The 24927-nt window shown below is 40.4% G+C and overlaps 1 protein-coding gene across 1 annotated transcript in view; it reads left to right on the top strand.

Annotated features, from left to right (window-relative positions):
* The window catches only part of MSANTD1 (Myb/SANT DNA binding domain containing 1), a 34450-nt gene extending 10729 nt beyond the window's left edge, over nt 1–23721 (top strand). The window contains exons 2-3 of the mRNA XM_043971942.1: nt 4829–5113; nt 22456–23721. Coding sequence (XP_043827877.1) covers nt 4829–5113; nt 22456–22696 — 526 coding nt within the window. The 3' untranslated portion in view covers nt 22697–23721. The remainder of the gene's footprint in view (nt 1–4828; nt 5114–22455) is intronic.
* Nucleotides 23722–24927: the final 1206 nt, after the last annotated feature.

Raw genomic sequence — 24927 nt, 5'->3', positions numbered from 1 at the left:
TTTTCTCTGCATGTTCTCTATTCCCTCCAGTATTTGTTCTCTAATTTGAGTAAAGGATAAGTTGTCGCTGAAGGCTTTGCTACATTCATTGAATTCATAGAGCTTTTTCCCTTCAAGATCCAGTTTACATCCTAAGTCTTCCAAGAAGCCTTTTCTGAAGCCCACAGCTCACTCCTAATTCCTCAAACACTTGCATCTGTACTTAGCATATACTGTCTCTTATGTTTTCCTGTGTATATGTCTTGACTCTCCAATGAAAGAGACTCCTCCAATGCTGATGCCTTGACACTGGCTGCCCGCCTGCCTCGTATGCCGTCCTAACTCTCCTTTGCCTTTTAGAATATGTTTCTTTTAAGACAGTTCAGGGGCAGCTAGGTGGCGCAGTGGAAGGAGCACTGGCCCTGGATTCAGGAGGACCTGAGTTCAAATTCGGCCTCAGACACTTAACACTTACTAGCTGTGTGACCCTGGGCAAGTCACTTAACCCCAATTGCCTCACTTAAAAAAAAAAAAAAGACAGTTCAAACCTCACCAACTATACAAAGCCTTTCCTGATCCCCAAGTACTAATGTATCATAATTACCATGTTCTTCTTTTGTGTGTGCTTACTTCTCTACTGGTCTCCCCAAATAGAATGAAAGTCCCTTCAGGGCAGGAGCTATTTCATTTTGGTCTCTGTAACCCAAATGCCTAGCAAAGTGCCCATTACTTAGCAAGGACTTAAGCAATATTGAATTGCTCATTTTGTATCCCTTCATAGGACTTAGCAGAAGACCTTGCACATAGTGGCACTGAGAAAGGATTGGTTGAAGGAAAGCTTTAAATAGTTGTTCCTGGTCTAGTTCCTAAAGAGTAGCATCAGGGCTGATTTTATGGCCAGGGGATGCAATAGAGGTCCTCTGTCATGCTAGGGTCAGTTAGGTGAATTCACCCAGTTAGGTGAATAAAAAAATTACAGAAAGTCTGAGTTCAATGAGACCTCAGGGACCACTTACACATACCTGAGAAGCAATCCCTTGTACACCTCCCTGATCAGTGATTATCCTCCATTCACTTGAAGACTTTGTTGTTGTTGTTGAGTCATTTTTTTTCAGTCATGCCTGACTCTTTGTGACCCCTTTTGGGGTTTTTTTTGGAAAAAATACTGGAGTGATTTGCCATTTCGTTCTCCAACTCATTTTCCAGATGAGGAGACTAAGGCAAATAGGATTAAATGACTTGCCCAAGGTCATATAACTACTAAGTGTTTGAGGCTGTATTTGAACTCAGGTCTTCTTTTAATTTTTTTTTTTTTTAGTGAGGCAATTGGGCTTAAGTGACTTGCCCAGGGTCACACAGCTAGTAAGTGTTAAGTGTCTGAGGCCGGATTTGAACTCAGGTACTCCTGAGTCCAGGGCTGGTGCTCTATCCACTGCGCCACCTAGCTGCCCCGAACTCAGGTCTTCTTGACTCCAGATACTTAATAGTATGACTGGGCAAGTCACTTAAGCCTGTTTGCCTTAGTTCCTCATCTGTAAAAGGAATTGGAGAAGGAAATGGTAAACCACTCTAGTATCTGTCTGCCACTTTTTGCCTCTTTTTATCTTATGTTCTTCCACTACTCTCTCTCCTCTTCATTGCTCACCTGGCTTTGAAAGTTCTCTGATTTGTCCACCAGGCTCCACATTGGGTACCTTCCTTACCTCTTGCCAGTCCCCCATCTCAGCTTTTCAGTTCTTTTTATGTGTTGGCTTCCTCTTTGAGACTGTAAGCTCCTTAAGGGCAGAAACTGTCTTTTTTTTTTTTCATATTTACATAATAGGCACTTAGGAAAGATTTAATTGACAGAGTGACTGACAGGTCTCATGTTGGTCCTCTTGTGATGTTTTACTTGTACTTCTATCTTGTGGGGTTTTTCCACCTTTATGTGGCTTCCTCTAAGTATTTCCATCTTTTTGTGGGTGTGTGCGTATCTCTATCCCATAGAAGCATAGAATGTCAGCTGGAAGGAAACTCAGAGATCAGCTTTGTCCCCTTCGTTGTATAGAGGAGGAAACAAATGCACCAAGAAGGAAAATGACTTGGCAATGGTCCCAGTGTATCAGTGTCAGGGCTGGAACTTGCCTGGGACTTCTCTTCCCTCCCCGACATTCTCCACAGAACTCTGAATTGTCTTCGATGAGTTTGAATCATTAGGCAGAGAGTACTGAAAAAATTTGCTGATGTTATTGCCAATTGCCACTGGCATGTTATTACTGACCTTAGAAAATGATGGAGGACATCAGGAGTGCTGCAGGCCTGTGGATGGGCACACGTCTTCATTTTTCTTTTTAAGAAAAGGAAGGTGATTTTTCTAATACTACAGGCCAAGAACTTGACTTTGCTTCCTGGCAAAATTCTAGTACTCATTACTGAGTGGAGAGTTTGTGGTTACTTAGAAAGGCAAGTGGTTATTACCACAAATCAGCATGAGTTCATCAAGAATAAGTCATGTCACACTAACCTGATTTTCTCTTCTGGAAGATTAGGAGAAGTCCTATATGGATTTCAACGAGGCATTTAACTAAGTCCCTCATGTGTCCTTGTGGGTAAGATGGGTAGACATGGCCTGTATGATAGTAGTACAGTTTATAGATCCGAAAATGATTTAATGAGCTAAAGAGTAGTGATTGATAGATTTCAACAGGAAAAAGCTGCTCCTGAGTTGCCAAGGGATTCTATACTCAGTGCACTCTGGTCTATCAGGGCTTTAGATGAAGGTGTATATATTGTGTATATCAAATTATAGGAACTTAAGATTTAAATCGGGAAAGGACATTGGAGTTCATCTAGTCCAATCCCCTCATTTGGCTTACAAGGAAACCAAAGCCCATACATTTTCTAAAGCAGAGCCAGGATTCAAGACCAGATCCCATACACAGTGACTTGCACATGGGGGCACAATGTGAATTGAACTGCAGAAGAGCTAATTAATGTAGACTGAGGCATGATGCTTGAGAATGGCTTACTGTTATCCTTCTTCCACCATCTGGGGATTTGCATTTTAGTTTGGGACACAATCAAAAGGAATGTCTCTCTAATAGTTGAATTTTAGGTACCATAACAAGCTGGAAAGGAAGATGTTCTGGAGCAGGAAGACCTTCTAAATGTCTCTCAACTCATATATACCACATAGATCTCGTAGGATACAATCATATTAGACCCAGAAAGGATCTTACAGATCAGATACTCCAATCCTTTAATTATATAGTGGAAGAAACTAAATCCCAGAAAGGAAAAATAACTTGCCCAAGGTTGTACAACTAGTCTTATTTGTGATATTAGACATCCTGGTCAACCTAGGAAGCTTTTCAGAGTGGAAACCAGTGTTACCATTGAATTGAAAGACATTTCTTGGCTACAGAGCTCAGGAGCAGTTTTCATGATCTTTTCTCTCATCCTACGTCATCTTAGCACTGTCTCAGAGTCATAGAACATAAAAGGTGAAAAGGTTTTAGGGATCATCTCATCCAAAGCCATCATTTTACAAATTGAAACTAAGTCCCAGAGAGGGGAAATAATGATCTCAGGTCTCCTGATTTCCAACCCAGAGTTTTTTCTACTAGACTATGGTAGGCATGAAGAAAGGAAGAGCTGACAGGTGGATACATCTGGACCCAGGTCTGATAATACCACACATTGGGAAATTTTATGGCTTGTACACTGAGTTCAGACTTCTCTTGGCCACATAGGTTTTAAGTATCTACAAAAATTGTCACAAATCCTCCTTTCATTCCTTAGAACCTTAAGGACCTGGGAAAGCTAGGCTGGCCTTCTCAGAATCTAAAAACTAACAACAGCTGTCTTCATGCCTTCAACCTCCTCATTCTGGGTCCTTTTCCCAGACCTTAGGTGTGTCCTTCTGGTTCCTCCTGCCAATCCTTTACCTTAAATTGCTCACATATCCTTCATTTACATAGAGCAGCACAGGGGAGCATTGTTATTGGGCTTTACTAATAGATATCAGAAGCTTTTATCTAAAGAAAAAGAATTCTGATTTTGTCATTTTAGACATCTGCCAAGGGATGAAAGAGATTTCAGGGGGCAGGGGAGAATTCTAAGAGGCCCTGAAGTTGTCCCGTTTAAGTGGCAAACTATTTTCATATTTAAAGATAACGCTATGGAGAGTTGACGTTTGACCTATTCCTAGGAGCTTGGTGGGAGTATGGAGGTGACCCTGAACTCTCCAGTATTAAGGCAGCCCAGCACAAGTTCTAGTGGGTCCTTTCAGGCTAGAATGACATCAGACTCTACATCTGCCCTCTGAGTCCCAGGGGCTCATCACCAGCTTGGCTGTATTTTTCGGCCATAGCAACTCATATAGACTGTTTATGAAGATGTAGGGAGTATGCTGTGTGTCAGTGGAGGGAGAGCCCCTACTTACATAGTCATAGCTCCTTGAAATATTGAAATTTTGAGTTCTGATATCTAGGGTTTTTTTGTTTGTTTGTTTAAAGGCTTAACTTAATTTAGCACCCAGAGCCTGATGTCCTTTTAAGTCTAACCTAATTCAGGACCCTGAGCCCAATTTCTTTTTAAGCCCTGCCTACTTTAGATCCCATAAACCTGACTTCTTTTAAGGCTTAGCCCTAATTTCTTCCAGATGGGTGCCTGTTATTCTATACAGCTGCTGTGGGCTTTCCTGGCATCAGATGTCCGTGTGATTTTTTTTTGTTTCCTTTTTCAATGGAAGACACAGGGACCCAGCCGGGTTTCCTGGGCAGAGAGGTGTGAAAAGCTAGCCTGAGATATTTGTGTGTGTCCCATGCATATGTTATCACGCTTCACTGTTGTGTGTCTTTCGTTGCAGGAAATTAAAATGCATGACTGATAGCGAGTCTGTTCCACCCGACTGGCCTTATTATATAACCATTGATAGAATACTGTCCAAAGTCACTGAATACAATGACGTGAAACTGCAGGAGAGCCAGCAGCCCGGGCCTTCCACGTCCCAGACCGAGGCATCCCTCTCACCGTCCGCTAAGTCCACCCCTCTGTACTTACCGTATAACCAGTATTCATATGAAGGAAGGGAAGAGTGCTACGAAGATGACCACTCAGAGAGCTCTTCCAGCTTACTCTCTTTTAAGTTAAGGTAGTGTTTACATTTCTTCCTTTTCCAACCCTCCCCACCCCACAACGGGGCTGGGCCCAGTATTGTCAGGTGGAAGGGAAGCATGGGGGCTGGGGCGGGCTAGGGTGGGGGGCTCTCTCAGCCATCTCTTTCCCACTGTACCAAACTAGGCTCACCACTGAGGTAGTAGGAAGGGCAGTCCAAACAATGGTAATGTCATATGAAAAGGAATGGATAAAGTGTAGAACATAATTCACCAAAGGGTAATCTAGTTTAGCTAAGACTTAGGGTACATGAAAAGAAGTAGAAGGAGATAGATAATCCTAGAAAGGCAGAGTGAGCCCATATTGTGAAAAGGCTTAAATGCAATGCTACAAACATCTTCTCTTATCTGAACCCAAACCCATAGGTTCAGACATAGATAAATGAGATCAACTCCTCATTGGTCAGTGTGATTTGAAAGAGTTTGACCCTTGCCCGTCTCTGCAAGGTTGCTGGGATGTCTCTCTTTGGTATCAATGAATCATTAGATCTAGATTTGAATCCTAGCTTTCCCATTTACAACCTGTGAGGCCTTGGGCAAATCACTTTTCTCTGGCCTCAGTTTCCTGATCTATAAAATCATAGCATTAAGCTAAATCATCTTTAAATTCCCTTCCAAGTTTAGTGATGGATCTGTCTTTCATCTCTCTCCTCTCCTCTCCATTCCCTTCCCTCTCTCTCTGTTTTTCTGTCTCTATCTGTATGTGTACACACACACACACACACACACACACACACACACACACACATCCATATACATCCATCCATCCATCCAAACATCCCAAGAACTTAGTCATCAAGTCTTTACTAAGGACCAGCAGGAAGTTCTGTGATGGACACCAGAAGAGAAACCCATGATCTAATTGGGGAAACAAGACACATACAATACAATCAGAGAAGAATATGAGACAGAACAAAGGCAAGCACCAAGTAGCATGCCACAAATTCTAAATGCTAGGACATTGGTTCAAGAAAGAATGAAAGAGCAGAAAGTGGGGAGAGAACAGAGTTGGTTAAACTGTGGTTAAAAAGGGGGGTCTGGATTATAGATGCCCTTTTAATTCAGCTTGTGAATATCAAATTTGTTTCCCTGGGGGCAGCTAGATGGCGCAGTGGATAGAGCACTGGCCCTGGATTCAGGAGTACCTGAGTTCAAATCTGGCCTCAAACACTTGACACTTACCTGGTCACTTAAGTCACTTAACCCTCACTGCCCTGAAAAAAAAAAACAAGAAAAAAAAAAGAAAATTTATTTCCCTGGTTTGGGAGTCTCCAGGGCTCCCCAGCCTCCTGATTAGATGTTTGCCTGTTTCCTGTCCTTCCATTTCATGTTATGCTAGACACTGGGCTAAGAGTAGTGCCTTCATTCCTGTTAAAACAATGAACTTGACATTAGATCAGTTTCATTTTGTCTGTTTCCCACTCATTTCATTAGCCTGGCATCATGGAGACTTACAGACATTCATGAATCTTGCCTAACTTCTTTGAGAGTATGTGGTGGATGGATGATTCTTTCAAGCTTGGTGTTTGCTCAATGGCTTCAACAGAGAGTAGACCTTGTGTACTTGTGGCTACAGCTGAACCAACAACCATTTTAGGCCACCCTGCTGTGACAAGAGGGAAGGGCTGTGGGTGACAAGTGGGTTACGGATACTCACATTCTTTCCCCTTCTTCCCCCACTTCCCAACCTCAAACTACATCATAGGATCATAGTCTTTAGAGCTTAATGGGGTCTTAGAAACTGCATGGTCCAATCTTATGAATGAGGAAACTGCCTCAATGTACCAAAGATAGATCTGCTGTCTAAGATGCTGAGGATGTACTATTTGAAGTTCAGGAATTCCTAGGGTCCTTGCTCATCGTACCATCATTGTGAGATTTTGGCTTTTCAAAAACAAGGTGCCAGACCAGGAATGACCCTTGGCCAATTCATGAAACCACCTTTGAAATTTGTCTGCAATACCTCTTTTTGCCTGTTCAGTTTCTGATCCCATCTGTTCCCTTTATATGCCCCTCATAAAGCCCCGTTTACCCAAGGAACCTTACTCTCTTTACCTTACCCCCTAACTCCCTCTTGGTCTGATATTTCTTGTCTTGGATTGTGCTTTGCCCTTTTGCACTGATAATGGATTATTCTGAAAATAAACAGGGATTGAATTTAATGCGGATCAGTATAAAACCCTACACTGGTGAGAACAGTATCTAAGGCAATGGTTCTCTAATGGTGTTATTTAAGGTGATACTAGTCCTTAGAAAGTTCTGAGTCAGAAAATCAATTTCCCAAATTCCAGGCAGGGGAGATGTGAATAAAAATGTGGGCTATGATAACCCCCCAAATTAATGTGATATGAAACTGCAGTAAAAGAGGCATTGAATCTAGGATATAGGAAAATTCAATGTGTCCCATTCAGACTACATTAGAGGTATTGTATAATAATCTGGGCACCTGACTTTAGGAAAGGAATCAATAGGCTGTAAAGTCACTAGGATGGGGAAGAACCTACATGAGGTTGGCCTGAAGGAACTGGAGGCATTTAATTTGAAAAAACAAAGACTTAAGGGGAATTATGATAGTTGATTTCAAGGAGGCTGGGCATATGGTAATCAACTGTCCGGCATTCAGTGAGGATTCTTATTCAGATACATCTTAGACCAGATGGCTCTGAGATTCCTTCCAAATGTAAAACTCTGTGATTCTTTTGTTGAATGACTAGGTTTAAAGACTGGTGAATAATGAATCAAGGCTAACCTGGAAGAAAGTCTTTAATAGAGTGTTACTGTTCTTTGTCCTTGTCTTTATCTGCACTGGAGTAGTTGGGGTAGGGGAGTGTCTTCTCATATCTCTTCTTTGGGGTCAAACTTATTTTTTATTTTTGTCTGTTTGTTTTTTCTTTACTGAGGCAATTGGGGTTAAGTGACTTGCCCAGGGTCACACAGCTAGTAAGTGTTAAGTGTCTGAGGCCACATTTGAACTCAGGTTCTCCTGAATCCAGGGCTGGTGCTCTATGCACTGCACCATCTAGCTGCCCCCAAACTTATTTTTGATAATTTCTCAACATCCAATTTCAGTTGTTTTGTGCTTGTTGTTCTGCTAGTACTTGAAATGATAGAAATGGGATATAAAAAGAACTCAGAAAGTTAGAAGGATAGGTTCGAGCTGTTGAAATTAACAAAAAAAAATTCATTAAGGATAAAATTTTGAGTCCCACATTTGGTTAAAAAAAATCAAGTAGGGGCAGCTAGGTGGTGCAGTGGATAAAGCACCAGCCCTGGATTCAGGAGGACCTGAGTTCAAACCTGGCCTCAGACACTTGACACTAGCTGTGTGACCCTGGGCAAGTCACTTAATCCTCGTTGCCCCAAAAAAGAAAAAAAAAAGATAACAAAATCAAGTGTGCCGGTACAATACATGAGTAGAAAAGTTTGTGTGAGAAAATGAAAATGCAACAAAACAAAATAAACCTTGAGAGCTTTATGCGTCTGTAAGTGCAATAACAGCCAATAGTATGACTTGGCAGCCAAAAAAAGGCATCCAGTTTCCGTGTTCAGACTAAGGCAGGTGATAGCCCGACTACCCTCCAAAAGAGTGTGTGAGGATCATTTGGAAGAACTGGAGATGTTGACCTGAAGGAGAACCAGCAGGAGGGAGGGAACGTGATAGTTGTTTTTGCGTATTTGAAGGACTATCAAGGACTTTTACTTTAACCTAATGAAGGACAGGTTCAGAGAGAGACTGCAAACTTTCTGGCAGAGCTTCACAAGAATGAAATAAGAGCTAGCTTTGGAGGACAGGTATTTGAATCCAAGCTATTCCCCTTCCTACCCGGGCGACCTTGGGGAGTTCCTTAATTTGGGGCCGGGGGTGGGGGGGGTGGGGGGGTGGGCGGTGCTTTAGTTTCCTCATTGATGAAGTGAGTTGAACTAGCTGACCTCTGTGGTCCCTCTTGGTTTTAGATCCAATGACTGACTGAGTTTCCCATCCCTGGAGGTTTTCGGGTGGATGTGAGATGATCATTTGTCAGGAGTATAATAACGGAGATTTCTTCCATGAGCCTTTTGGTTACTTATACACCTTGGTTATAGCTCCCCAGACCTTGCCTTATTATAATTGGATAATACTTCCAAGTACCTTGAAAAGGCAGCTTGGATTTGGTCGGTATTAAAGGCGGTTCTGTCTGACTGTTATTCACTATGGATTCTGACCATGAGAACAGTTTCTAGCTAAGTAAGCCTTATGCCATTCCCTTAGATGAAAGGCACAGAACTATATAATCTAAAAAGGAAAGGAAAAAATGTTCTCTGCAGTCTGCTGCAAATGAACTGTGAACCTTCTTTCCTCACTGAGAAGAATAATGATTTAATAAACTATGCAAACAGAAAGAAGAGCTAGGGCATAGGAATCCTCTGGGTAAATGTTTGCTCTTGGAGACAAGGCTTCTTTGGAGAGGAGAGCAGGCCCTGGAAAGGTTCGATTCTGGACCTGGAATTAACATGAGATGAAGTGCTCACAGCTTGTCTCCCAGCAGAGGTGCCAGGTGGAATTTAGTAGGCATGGCTTTCTTTTTCAGCCTCCCAGGGGGAGAGTCGGTACATCTCAGGGACTTTTGCGAGTCACTGTGGGTTTTGGTGGAAGTAAGGTATAAGTGAAACAGCAGAGTTACCGTTCTGCGAAATGAGGTTGGTGATGTTTGTCTTTAATGTCTCCCCTCTTCAATTACCCTCCTACCTTGCACTGTCAAGTCCATATTCTGTGGCCCAGTCTCATTGAACCTTGCTCCCAGGTTGTTCTCCCCTTTAGATAAATAGCATGGTATAGTGGAAGGAATGCTAGACCTGGGAAGAATGAGACACAGGATGGGAATACATGGGATTACAGAATGAGGAGACATAGGAGAAAGAGATTTGGCTCTTGTCACAAGAGGCAGTAATGAGGGCAGAAACTGGACTTCTGGTCCAATTTTTGATCTTGGGCGATTCCCATCCCTTCTTTGGGACTCTGTAAAGTGAAGAAGTTAGACTAAATGATGCCTAGGGGCTCTTCTTGCTTACATTCTTTGATTTATGATCTCACACTTTACCACTTCAGAGCCTATATGCCAAGCCAATAATCAACTAGAAATTTAGGATGCCTTTGTATCATCTAATTAGAATAGCTCCTTCAGGTACCATAGTGGTAAGACAGGCATGTAATGTGGTGGGGGTTTTTCTCCTACTTTAGAGAGAGTTACAAAAAAATTGTTTAGTAAATCTTTCCATTTTGGTCTAGCCTTGTCCTCCTTCCTTTTTCTCATTATCTTTGTTAATTCTTTGTCTCCTGTCATTAGTTAAGAGAGTAAGTCTTTTAGCTTATTAATGACTTTGGAAACTCCTCATCTTGGATATGATCAAAGAGTGATTTTCTTATGTTATTTTCATAATCCTTGTGCAAAACCTGCCCTGCTGTGCCTTCAGGAAGGGGCAGGGAGGACTTGTTCCATTAATGGTGCGCATTAAGCATCTATCTAATAACAGGGAAAGTTTAAAGAGTTGAATGTGGGCTGACTTTCTGGGGATAAGGAAGGAGACAGGATCATCTAGTAAGACAGAATCTCAAAGTTGGAAGGGTCCTTAGTTATCATAGCCCAATGCCCTAACTAGTGCAGTAACTCTACAACATTCCTAATATCATTCAGCTTCTGCTAAAAAATGCTTCCACTGATGTTACCACTTATGTTGGTAACAACCTATTCTATTTTCTAAGTGCTCCCCTTATTTGAATGGTTTTTCCTTGTGTGAAGGGAAATATATATATATCTTTTAAACTTCTACCCTTTCCCCAAAGTTTTGTGGTCTGATGATACACAAAATTAATCTAGCCTTTTCTCCATGATTCAGCCCTTAATTCCCTGTAACACTACTAATGCTCTAGACCAGGGCTTCTTAAACTTTTTCCACTTGTGACCCCTTTTTGCCCAAGAAATTTTTACTCCACCCTGCATATAGAGGTATATAAAATAGGTATACAAATCAAATATTTACTGCCAGATTTTTTGTGACCTCCCACTCCATATGAGATTGAGACCCACAGTTTAAGAATTTTTGTTCTAAGCTATACATCCCTAGTTCCTTTAAGTGTTTCAAATATAAAGAGCTGGTTTAAGGCATTTGAAAGACTTAGGTAAGGTTTAAAAATTGTACTTCTATGTCTAATGGTCCAATGGAAATATTCAGTATTCACTGTAATGTATCCAGCTCAACTTGTCACAAAATAAATACATGTATAGCATGGAGAATAGAATTTTCTATCATTCAAACATGTGCATTTATTTTTTAGTGTTAAAAACATTAAAAAATTTTTATTTTTCTTCAATTACTTATAAAAACAATTTTTAACATTTGTTTTTTTAAATTTTTGAGTTCCAAATTCTCTGTCTCCCTTTCCATCCCCTTGCCATTGAGAAGGAATGCAGGTTGCTATACATTATACATGCCCAGTCATGCAAAACACTTCCATGTTAGTCATGTTGTGAAAGAAAACAGACAAAAAAAAACAGCCAATAAAAATAAAGAAAGTAAAGAAAAATTCAGTTTGCTTTAATTTGAATTCAGACTTCATGGCTTCTTTCTATGGAGATGGATACTATTTTTCATCATAAGTCTTTTAGAATTGTCTTGGATAATTGTATTGCTGAGAATAGCTAAGTCATTCCCAGTTGATTATCATACAATATTGTTATTACCATATACAATGGTCTACTGGTTCTGCTTATTTCACTTTGCATCATTTCATGTAAGTCTTTCCAGGTTTTTTGAAATCATCCTGCTTGTCAGTTCTTATAGCATAACAGTATTGCATCTCAATCATATACAACAACTTGTTCAGCCATTCCCCAACCAATGGGTATCCCCTCAATTTCCAATTCTTGCTACCACTAAAAGAGCTGCTATCAATATTTTTGTACATTTAGGTCCATTTCCTCTTTTTAAAAAATCTCAGGGGAGCTAGATGGCGCAGTGGTAAAGCACCGGCCCTGGATTCAGGAGTACCTGAGTTCAAATCCGGCCTCAGACACTTGACACTTACTAGCTGTGTGACCCTGGGCAAGTCACTTAACCCCAATTGCCTCACCAAAAAAAACCCAAAACAAAATCTCTCTGGGATACAGACCTAGTAGTGGTATTATATGGTTTTATTGCATCAGGGGTATGCATGGTTTTATAGTCCTTTGGGCAGAGTACAATTTAGAAATTGTTCTCCTACTTTTGCTCTCTAAGAACAACCAAAACAAGTCTAAACCCTCTTGAATAATAAAAGTCCTTCAAATATTTTAATTAATTAAAATTATAAACTTAACAGAAAAAACAATTAAAAAACACAAAATGGGGGGGAATCATATGCACACCCTCTAACTTAAAACAAAATTATATTAAATTATGCTCCTTTTGGCCATGGTGCCTTTCCTTTATTTTTTCCTTCTGAAAAAATAGTTATTGTCAAAAAGTGTACACTTCTGGTTCTGGTGATTTCACTCTGAAGGGCCCCATATAGTTCTTCAGATACTTGAAAATTGCTATCATGTCTACCCTAGGTCTCCCCAGAAGACCTAGCATCATCTTGCTTGCCCCACTATGGATGTGTTTCAGTTTGTCATTGTCATTGTCCTTCCTAAACTGTGACCCCCAATTTGAATATAATACCTTTGAATATATTGAGATTATCAACTCCCTTATTCTGGGCACTGTGGTTCTATTAATGCAACTTAAAGTCATGTTTCAGTTTAGTTTTGAGGGGGTTTTTTTGACTGCCATATTAATGAGCTTTATAGTCCACTAAGACCTCCTTACCTTTTTATCTAAGCACTGTAGTCTAGTCACACCTCCTTTATCCTATACATGTATAGATTAATTTTTTAACACAACTGTAGGCCTTTGCATTTATCCATATTAAGTTTCATTTTATGGTTGGCCCATCCCTTTAATCTGTTGAAATCTTTTTGGACCTCTCTCTGTTGTACATTATGTTAGCTATTTATATCAGCTTTGTGATATCTACAAATTTAATAATGATGCCATCTATGCCTTCATCCTGCTTTATAGACCAAAACGTTGAATAATGTAGGGCCAAGGACTAATCCATGGAACCCTCCACTAGAGAGTTCCTCTGAGATTAGAGAATTCTTTTTGGGTCCAATCTTTCAATCAGTTCTGAATCTGACCATATTATCTAGGCTGTCTCTCCAACTTGCTCAGTACCCTCATGGGAGAGGGGAGAAACTAGAGACTAGTTATTTGTTTAAGGTGCTAGTGCTAGGAAGTGGCACAGCCAGGACTCAAACCCAGCTCTTTTGGACCAAGTCCACGTCTTTTTCCATTACATTTTTTTAAACTATGCCCTTGTTGAGTCATACCATGGAAATGGCCATCTAGTCTACTTAGAGTGGATGTTCTTAACCTTTCTGTGTAGCATGTGTCCCTTCGTCAGGCTCGTAAAGCTTATGGACACCTTCCCAGAATAAAAAACACAGGACTGATTACAAAGAAAACCAATTATACCCTTTGAAATCTAGCCATGAACTAGATCTGTGAACCCCTGGTTAAGAACCCCTGCCTTAAAGAGTCAAGTCAACCCTCGTTATACCCAAGACTTCCCGATTGAGTTGATTAATGCTGAATCCCTTCAACTGAAGGGCAGATTACTGGTGTGTACTCACTTGCCTTTTTCTCTCTTTTAGGCTACTTCTAATGAATTTTATGCTATTCTATTCAGTTCAACAAATGTTTTGCAGAACTTGTGCAGAGTTCTGTGGGAATACAAAGATAAATAAAGCATGGTCTTTGCCTTCAACAATCTCTTAACCTATTTGAGGTAATAAGATGAACTCAGAAATGAGGTAGCTAGGTGGTATAATTAATAGAATTGGAGTTGTAATCAAGACCACCTGAATTCAAATCTACCTCAGGTGCTTACTAGCTGTGTGACCCTGGGAAATCACTTAACCTCAGTCAGCCTCAGTCTCAGCATCAGTGTACATAAGAAAGGTCTGAAATCCCTGAAGAAGTTTCTGTAACTCCCAGTCCAAGAATTCCTGAGTTTTCAGCAATTATTGAAATGTGCCTAGAGCCAGTCTTTGGACCCAGGACAGGGGGATACATAATTGATTCAACTCCCTATTATTAACACAATAAACAACCCCACACCGAGGAGATTTCCAACAAAGATCTGGAAATTAAAATTCCAATGCTGATGGCAAAAATATAATTTACAGTCCAAATATGTATTCAATTACAGTTACCCAGAGAGAGGGAAAACAAGAGAAAGCCAAGCAAAAAAGTTTGGAGATTTATGACCAATTGTTGCCCACTTAATCTAGCCTAATTACCCACAGTATTATCACCTAATAGGGTGATTGTTTGAAAGCCTCAGATTTCTGGGAGCACATTACTACATTTAAATGTGTGTTATTGCTCTGCCCTCCCACTGATACTGTAAATAAGGCCTCAGCTCTGATATTTGTTCTTCAGCCTGAGAATGAAAAGGACCTCCTAGCCTGATTGGATCAGTTCCTTGTCTCTAGGGTATCTACTTTGTTTTTAAATGGAGAAAACAAATAGTATGTATTGGAAAGACTGTTGGCCCGGAGTCAGAAGACCTGGATTTATGGCTCAGCTAATTAGACATTGAATTTAAAAGGTAGGTTTTAGTGTTAGACTTGGACTCAGCCAAGACTCAGATGCAAGTCCTGCCTTAGACTCTGGGCAAGTCATTCAAAATCTCTGTGCCTCAGTGTCCTAATTTGTAAAGAGAAGGGAGTTGGTTGGGCTTAATTAGTTTGAAGGCCCCTTTAAGCTATAATGAGCCTAATTAACTTGATTAAAAAATAACAGCCCAAAGCTTCTACAACAAGGACAACTCTTTTCCCCTTTGCCACAATTACCAATGAACACTCCACTGTACTTTTCCTCTGGATCCACATAAGCCACGCCATACAAAGTACCTGTGGAGGCGTAGGTAGATCCAGGTTGTTCTGAAGTTCTTTCTGACATTGGGCCTGCACAGATTGTCAGCCTATATGTTTTTCTAGGTGCAAGTAAAGATGGAAATATGTCTCCTTTCTCACCTTCCAGCATGGCTCAGTCTCCCCATTTAATTGCCTCCCTGGCACTTCAATGGCAGCCACTTACGAGTCGTAGTTCAGTCATTTTTCAGGCGTGTTCAAAACTCTTTGCAACCCCATTTGGGGTTTTCTTGGCAAAGATGTTTTTGTGGTTTTGCCATTTCCAACTCCTTTTACATATCAGGAAACTGAGGCAAACAGGGTTAAGTTACTTGCCCAGGGTCACACAGCTAGTAAGTATCTGAGGCTGGATTTGACCTCAGGTCTTCCTGACTCCAGACCCAGGGCTCTATTTACTACACCACCTAGCTTCCCTATCACCTAAGAGTAGGAAACCAATTAATAGGCATGAAGTATTATGTTTTGGGTGTGTGTAGGGGGTGGGGAAAATGTTTGCCATCTAAACAGATGGTAGGAGTGACAACATAGGGTGCTGTATAGGGTGCACAGATGCTGAAATTGGTTATTTTGTAAAAGCCCAATTATGCTATAACTTCCAGATCCACAAAACCTAGAAGCACTTAATGGATTTCTCTTTTTTCATCCTTCACACAGATAGATTTATTGTGTTATAAATAGCATGGGAAGAAAGATCTCTGTGAATAGAACTTTCTGTTAAATGCATGCAGGGCAATATGCATGTTGGGATAGGTGGGGCAAAATCATGGTAAACGGGAAAGCACAGAGGGAGAATTTGTTTTAAAAAGCTGGTTGGTTTTTAGTTGACTTCTTACAAGCGATAGGGACTGCATGATGACTGCATTGGGTACTCCCAGGTCAGAATACTCCCTCTAGCAATGCAGGTCAGCATCTTCTCTGCAACTTATAGTCCTTGAGTTGTCTAGAGCACTAAGAAATTAGGGGTCTTTCCCAGGGTCTCAAAGACAGCATGTATCAGATTTGGGACTTGAACTCAATCTTTCTGGTTCCAAGGACAGTTCTTTATCTTCATCACCAAGCTATACCTCACAAGAGAAAGGCTTCTAAAAATGAATCTCTCTCTCTCTCTCTCTCTCTCTCTCTCTCTCTCTCTCTCTCTCTCTCTCTCTCTCTCTCTCTCTCCCCCTCTCTCTCTTTGTCTCCTTCTCTCTCTCTCTCCCTCCTCTGTCTCTCCCTTTCTCTTTTTCCTTCTTCCTTTTTATCTCCCCCTATAAATTTATTTTATACTCTTTAATTAAATTTTAATTCATGTTTCCAATATGGCAAAGAGCCTAAATAAAGGAAATTCAGACTCAATGTAAGGAAAACGTTCCAAACAATTAAAACTGCCCCAGAATGGAATGAGCTGCCTTGGAAAGTGTTTCTCTTCACCGAACTACAGGAACCTAGATTTAGAGTTAGAAGAGATCCCAGAGGACATGTAGTTCATTCTCCTCAATTTATGGTGGAGAAACTGAGACCCAGAGAGATAAAGTGATTTGCCTGAGTTTAGTTTAGAAAGCAACACAGCCATTATTTGAACACAGATCTTTGACTCCAAATCTGACCATCTTTCTACTCTACCATATTTTCAAGTGGCCCCTGGATAACCACTTGTCTAAGATAGTAGAAGAAGTTTGCTGTTCAGGTAAAGGCTGTACTGGATCACCTCTACAATCCCTTATAATTCTGATATTTATGTGAATATCCTTTGCATGCATCTCCTCTCCACTCATATGATCCAGCTTTTCAGCATCCCTTTCTTTCATCATCAGTTTCTTCCACACCCTAATACAGTTTCTTATCATCTCTCACCGGGATTATTGCAATAGGCTTCCATTTTATTCCCCATCTGGGGGTTCTGTCTTTCCTAATCCATTTTCCACAGAGCTGCCAAATTGATATTTCTAAAGCACAGATCTAACCATCTCACTAACCTACTCCAAAGGCAGTCTGCTTATGCAAATATCCTAAGTTAAGAAACAGAATGTTTATTTCAGGAAACAGCTAGTAGTCTGACTTGAAAAATAGAATGGATGAAGGAGGATAATAATAAATAAAGCTGGAAAGTGAGGTTGGAGTCAGATTATGGAGGGTTTTAAATGCCAAGATTTGAGTTTGTTTTACCTTAAAGAAAACAGGGATCCTTGCCAAGTCCCAACCCTGGGTTACTTCTGCCATTCACATTGTTCACATGGACTCCATAATGCCAAATGTCACTCAAGAAAGTCATACAATCCTACCAAAAGGCTCCACAACACATTCATCTTATCTAATATCAATTGAGCCCTGACTGCGGCATAACAAGCTGTTTATTCTTTCTTTACTAACTCTCTATCTTACTTCCCCGCAGTGGCTATTTCAAACTATTTCTTCTCCCTTTAAATCCTCTATATTTTATCTTCCCATTCCTACTCAACAAAGGACCTATTTTCTTATTTTGTTTAAAAGATAGAGGCCATCCATTATAAATTACTTCTTTTCCCTTATTCTGTAATCCCCAAAACCTTCTGCATTACTTCCCACTTTCTTTTCCTTTGCTGAGGTCTCAGAAAAAGAAATAGACCTTCTCCTTGCCAAATCTAACTCTTCTACTTGTATTTTTGATCACACCTCCTCCCTTCCACAGTGGAGTCTTTTTAATACTTATGAAGGCCTCACCCAAACCACATATCATCAATCTTTCCTTATTTATTGACTCCTAGACTTTTGCTTACAAACATATTCATCCAGCCCTCTCCCCACTCCAATCCCTACAAAACTTGCTAACCCCTTAACCTGTTACTATGTTTCTCCTCCTTGAAATCTACTTGTCTTACCTCCACTTCCTCAACTTCTATACACTTCTCAGGCCCTGGCAATCTGGCTTCCTACTCCATCCTTCTTTGGAACTGTATCCTCAACAGTCATCACCCCTTAGGTGCTAATGTAGTGGCCTTTTCTCAGTCCCCATTCTTCTTGACTTCTCTTAGGATTTTGACCCTGTTGACCTTCCTCTACTGCATACTTTCACCCTACTTAGCCATCGTGGCTCTGCTCTTTCCATTTCCCTCCTGTCCAACTGACTACTACTTATCTATCACCTTTGCTAAATTGTCATCATCCAGCTTCTGCCCCAACCATAGCTGTCCTCCTTCCTCTTTAAACTTTTTCAGTGCTCCCAACAGTGTCTTTGGGTTCGATTATCATTATTCTGAGTTACCTTTGACTCTTTATTCTTCTTAACTCCCTATATTCAGAATATTGGTTTGAGAATGCCTTTCCCCTGGGCTTGGTGGTCTCTTGGCATGCCAGGATATTCCACCTTTTCAGCCTGGGTCACTGAATACTGTATCATACTTCTGCGTGGAAAACTCAAAACAGCATGAGGTTTAAAAAAAATGTCTCATGGCCAAGGTCTTTGATTTGGTGGAGGGATAGCTGGGGAGGTACAGAGTTGAAAAAGGGCTCTTGCTAAGGGAGAGAAAAGTGTAACAACGGCCACAGAGTCACAACCTAAAGAACTTTAGACACAGTTTACAGCTACCATACTTTGCCAAACTCTAGTCTAGTCTTCATTCTAGGATGTGTGATTATCTTTAAAGACCTGTTAATGATTTCTAAACAATTTAAGGAGGAAGGTGGGTGATTGTAATGTAGAGGGAAAGAAAGCATAAGAATCATGTTTTTTTGGGTCTATGTCCCTGACTGACCCCAGGGCTGAACTCAGAGGAAGCTCTAGCTTCCAGAGGGTTCTCCATTTATGTGGCAAGATAGCTTGGTCTACCTGGGGCAGTCCATAACAATAAGTTCCAGTAGCAAGGAGTTAAAAACAAGGAATGGGTTATCATTAGGCGGTAAAGCAGAATGGAGCTGAACTGGGCAAAAGGTCCATTATCAGAAGGTAACAAACAGAAAGAGACTTGAAACAAGAAGCATATCCCAAATCCAGAAGAGCAAGGTGGGTCAAGTGCCGGGTTGCAAAGGACAAAGCAAGTGAGCTTGGTCTCTGGTCAGGCGGGAGTCCAAGAAAGCAGGTTTGAGCCAGACAAAAGGAACAATTTTCAATATGACTCAGTGCAGTGACTATTTCTACATCCTTCTGAGCCCTAATGTTTGTAGTTAACCTTACCCTCCTGCCCCTATTTTGTTTTGTTCTTTTGTTTTAAACTTTTAATTTTATTATAATACTAATAAATGTGAACAAATAAGAGCACTTCAACATACAAAAAAGGGTATTACACATGAAACTGAATTTCTGTTGTCATTTTCCCCCAGCTACATACAATTTTGTTGCCTTTTTTATAATTCAAGTTTAACATTGTCTTTTGAAACTGTGCTGCTTGTCTGTGGCCTCTTCTGAAATTACTTCTGCTTTCTCCTTTGATCTTTTGAACACGAGATTTAGCTGGAAGCAGCCTGCTATAGTTTCTAGTATTCCCCATGTGGGAAAAGCTGTGTTTGTGCAGTGGCAGATGCCCATTTTTGTGAAGTGATGCCATAAAAGACTGATCCCCTCCCCTCTAAGATGGGTGTTACTAAACATGAATTAAGGGGCAGCTAGGTGGCGCAGTGGATAAAGCACCAGCCCTGGATTCAGGAGTACCTGAGTTCAAATTTGGCCTCAGACACTTAACACTTACTAGCTGTGTGACCCTGGGCAGGTCACTTGGCCCCAATTGCCTTACCGAAAAAACAAAAACAAAACAAAAACAAAACAAAAAACCATGAATAAAATCACACACACATACCCCATCCTCATGACCCTACATTTATGAAACTGATCCCTAACTGGGCACTTTATTCTGCTGTCATCTCTTTGGATTGGATAATAATCCCTCATTTGAGCCTGATTAAATATGGTCAGAGATGGCATGCACAGTCCCTTACCCTGCCAGCTCTTTCTGGGTCACATACCTCATAATCTTCAAAGAGAAAGGATATCTCTCTATTGTTCTATCCATTGTGCTTGCTTTATTTAACAGATGTTCTGAAAAGTTCTGTGAAAATGATTTTTTTGCAAAGAGAATAATTTTAAACTCAGTAAGAGAGCTAAAGTTCCTTCTAGCTCTAAATTCTATTGTTCTCATTGAAGAAACTTTTTGGCGAATCCTTTCCAAAGTAAACCCTTTGGAAACATTGATAACTTCCAATTTTCATCTTATTTGTAAATATAGATTTCCTCATATCAAATTTTCTTAAAATGGGACCAGCCCTTCATTAAAACCTTAAAAGTTAAAATAATAGGGGCCAGGGCAGCTAGATGGCACAGTGGATAAAGCACGGGCCCTGGATTCAGGAGTACCTGAGTTCAAATCTGGCCTCAGACACTTGACAGTTACTAGCTGTGTGACCCTGGGCAAGTCACTTAACCCTCATTGCCCTGCAAAAAAAAAATGCACTCAAGTTTAAGAGAAATATATGTAAAAAATAATAATTCTTTTAAAAAAAGTTAAAATAGTAGTAGAAAGGGCTCAGTGGCCACACCCTTTCTGGGCTTACAGCCTGGTTCCAGCAGAGCAACCCTGAATCCACGAAATCATGTTCTTCTCCTACTCTAAAACCTCCAGGAGCTACCCATTGCCTCTAGGACAAAATACAGATTCCTCAACCTAGCATGTAAACTGAACATGTCCAAAATAGAACTCATTCCCAAAGCCAGCTCTTCTTCAGACTTCTCCATTTCTTTTGAGGAGACAACCATCAGTTTGGAAGCCTTGGAGTTATACACGACTCTTCCCTCTCCCTCACTTCATTGATGTCTCTTCAGTTGCTAAATCTTGTCAATCACACCTCCACATCTCTTGATTACCACCCACTTCTCCACTGATTGCTTCTACTCTGGTTCAGTTGCTCATCACCTTCTACTTGGATTATTAGAATAGCCTTCTAAATGGGCTCCTTGCCTCCACCTTCTTTCCTCTCTAATTCATTCTCCATAGTTTCTAAATGGATCTGACCATGTTATTCCCCCATTCAGAAATCATTAGTAGCTTCCTATTTCCTGTGAGTCAAAATATACAAATTCCTCAACCAAGAAATTAAAACATTCCACAGTCTTGTTCTCACCACCCATTTCCAGGCTAATTTCATATCATTCTCCTTTCCTTTACTTCCTGTTTCAGTCAAACCGGCCAGGTGGGTATTTCCTCTATACAGTATTAGATCTCATGCCCCGGCGACTTTTCCCAAGTTTCCCCCCACATCTGGAATGTACTTTGTGTACATTTCCACTTTGTAGGATCCCTGCCCTCCTTCAAAGCAGAGCTCAATTGCCATCTCCTACATTAAGTCTTTCCTGGTTCTTTCAGTTGTTGAACTCACTCTCAGTCCTAAAACAATTTTCTATTGCTCTTTATATTCTTTGTATTTACTTGTGTATATATTATATTGCCCTTGTATAGAATGGGAGCACCTTGAGGGCAAAGACTGTTTCCATTTTCTGTCTTGGTATCTCCAGCATCCAGTCCTTTGCCTTGCATAAAGTAAGTGCTTGATAATTGTTGGTTAAATTGAATTCAATTGAAGTCATCAACCATTGTGCTCTAGTCTGCCTTTCCAGGCTTATTTTACATTGTTTTTCTTCATCAACTCTATATTCCAACCAAATTTTCCCCACAAGCTGTTTCCCCAAACTAAACATTCTAACTTCCATCTCTTTGCTTTCAGTCTCTCTCATGACTGGGCCTAAACATGGATTTTCATGATCAGTATTAAAGCCCATCAGACCATGAGTTTTGAATCAAGTGTATTGGTTGACCTACACTGGGATTTCCTAAGATGGGGGTTGCAGATGGGGTGCTTATTTGGACAAAGTCAGAAATAGTAAGTTTCAGGTATTTGATCATCACCACCTCTTGTAATCTTTAGCCACCTTCTCTTTTTTTGTGGGGCAATAAGGGTTAAGTGACTTGTCCAGGGTCACACAGATAGTAAGTGTCAAGTGTCTGAGGCCGAATTTGAACTCAGGTCCTCCTGAATCCAGGGCTGGTGCTTTATCCACTGTGCCACCTAGCTGTCCCCTTTAGCTACCTTCAAAGGCCAGCTTAGGTCCCACCTGCTCATAGGAAGACTTTCCCAGTCCCTCCAGTTGTTAGTAATTTTTCCCTTCTCAAATTGTCTTGCTTTCACTTATCTCCAGGGCTGGTTTTTGTTTTTGTCTTTGTGTCATCAGCACTTAACATTGTGCCTCACATGAAGTTGGTGCTTAAAAAAAATCTGAGCTGAATTGAATTGAAATGAATTGAATGAGTGCGAGCAAGCCCCAAACAACTAATCTCTTAGAAGATACTAGATTTCACTCGTTTTTATTCTTCCCTTTATTTCAGGTCAGAAGAAAGGCCAGTGAAAAAAAGGAAAGTACAGAGCTGCCATTTCCAAAAGAAAAAACTCAAACTGATGGAATCAATGTTGGAGGAGCAAAAGAAACTGAGTCGGGCAATGGAAGAGACCTGCCGGGAGGTACGGCGGATTCTGGACCAACAGAACATCATCCAGGTTCAGAGCCTTCAGCTTCAGGAGCGAATGATGAACCTGCTGGAAAAGATTATCTCCAAGTCCAATGTCTAATTAGTAGTCTCACCAAATCCTATGGCCGGCCCAGTCCCATCATGGAAAGATCCTCTGTCCACACCCATGTGACATTGCCCTCTTCATAGGATTTGACAGAACATCTTAGAAAAAAAGGAAAAGAGAAGGCTAACCCAGCAGGAGAAATACAACCATGTGGCTGAGAAGAGAAAATCATTAGTCACCACTGCCTATGCTAGCCCCACACTCTGGGGGCAAGCAAAGAATGAGGGTGTATCATTCTATGTCTCATCACCAGGGTCACCATGGATGATCGATTTTTTCAACTATAGCCACTCTTTAAGACTATCTACTTAATTAAAGTGTGGAGGGGATTCACACCATTGACATCATAGATCACTGAAGTACTGAAGCGCATAACATTCCACCTAAGGTTAATTGTCTTAATTATTTTTGTATTTTCAAAGGTCAAGAGACTTCTAGCTTGCAGGAACTGAATTTTTACTGTGCTGTTTCTGGATCATTTGGGGACTGGAAGCTTGGGCAAATTTGTCATGGATAAGGCTGTTCTGACATGGGACATGACATAAGAGGTCACCTTTGGGAATGGGGCATAAAGTTTTTTACTGTTCCTGGCTATGTCCAAAGGAGTGCCCTCTCCTCAGTCCCCACCCTAGGAGATCCCAGTGTAGGTCAGCCAATACACTTCATTTGAAACTCACTGTCTGAAGGGCCTTAATATTGATCATGAAAATCCATGTTCATGCCCAAATGAATCAACATTAAAAAGTACCAACCTCACATATATATGTATATATGTATATACGTATATACATATATAGTATGTACACTTATATACATATATAGTAATTGTTAAAATACTTGAAGTTGCTTTTGATAATAAATGTATAATTTTTTCATTATTAAATGGAATAAGAGTTCACTTTGAAAAATAAGCATTGAATGACATCACCAATTAGGGTGTCCTGAAAATAGTTTAAAATCTATATTATATGTAAGTCAAAGGGGAAAAAAATCAAATGTTATCTTCTGAAGGAGAAATAGCAGGCATCTTCCCAATTATTGTCTTGTATATTATTAAGAAAATTGCCTTTGACATATACAACTCATAAACAAAGATGAACTGCGATGCCTTCCTGTGTGCTTTTTATGTGCCACTGTAGAGGCTAGGCCTTTCTATTGCCTTAATAAGAGTGATGATGATAAACATGGTAGCATCTGACATTTCAATGTCACTATATACTTTTCAAAGTGTTTCTGCAACCATCATCTCATCTGATCCTCACAACAGTCCTTTGAGAGATTATTGACATTTTCCTGATAATGACACTGAAGCCCAGAGGCGGGGAAAGGTTTTCCTCAGGTTTCCACAGTTAATGACTAAGCTACCACTAGAACCCTGTTCTCCTGATTCCTAGTCCATTAGTGTTTCCTCCATGCAAATTTGCTTGGGCTCAGAGGATGCACCTCCATTCAAATCTTGTTCTGATGTTTCATTGAGAGACAAAGGACACCCTGAGTTCTCAAAGTTTATGTGTGGGGAACATTAGCTCTATTAATTCAGCAGCTTGTAGAGTTTATCTATTAAGACATGGAGGAAGCCCACACTAATGAACCTTGGGGTCTTTTAAAATCCTGAAGGAATAATATGGATTATCATCCAAAAGAAGACTGGATTTTAATTAGCAATCTCCCTTCTCCCCACAACGACAAAATTCCCAATAAGAACTTGAAGAGACCTTGTATTGTCACACCTTCCCCATTCTTTGCAGCAGAACTGCACTAGTTCAATCACCTTCAGTGATCTCAGGTTCCTTTAAATTATAGAGCCCCAAAGCAGAAAACCCTAGTAAAAGTCTATTAAAAACTTGACAAAATGAGAAAATAATTGTAATTTACATTTAAGTGCTTTCAGTTTTAAAAAGTGCTTTAGCTTTATCTCATTGCATCTAATTATTTGGTCACCATAGAATAGCAGCTTTAAACATATGTACTTCACATATAAGATATTTTTAGCCTTTGTACTAGATATTTTGGTACATATGGTTAGCTCACTGCATTAAAGTATGATGATTAATCATAGACTAGAAGTTGGAAGAGATTTTCCAACTATATTCCAATCTCTCATTCAATATAAGAATTCCCTCTATAACCATCCTTGATGACCATCTAACCTCTACTTACATACCCCATTATAGGTAATTCACAAACTACCTAAGAAGGTCATTCACTGGATTTTGGACAAATCT

Source organism: Dromiciops gliroides, chromosome 6 (genome assembly GCF_019393635.1).
Source record: "Dromiciops gliroides isolate mDroGli1 chromosome 6, mDroGli1.pri, whole genome shotgun sequence".
NCBI classification, from domain to species: Eukaryota; Metazoa; Chordata; class Mammalia; order Microbiotheria; family Microbiotheriidae; genus Dromiciops; species Dromiciops gliroides.
Note: the sequence above shows the minus strand (reverse complement) of the source record. Positions and strands in the feature narration are given on the sequence as shown.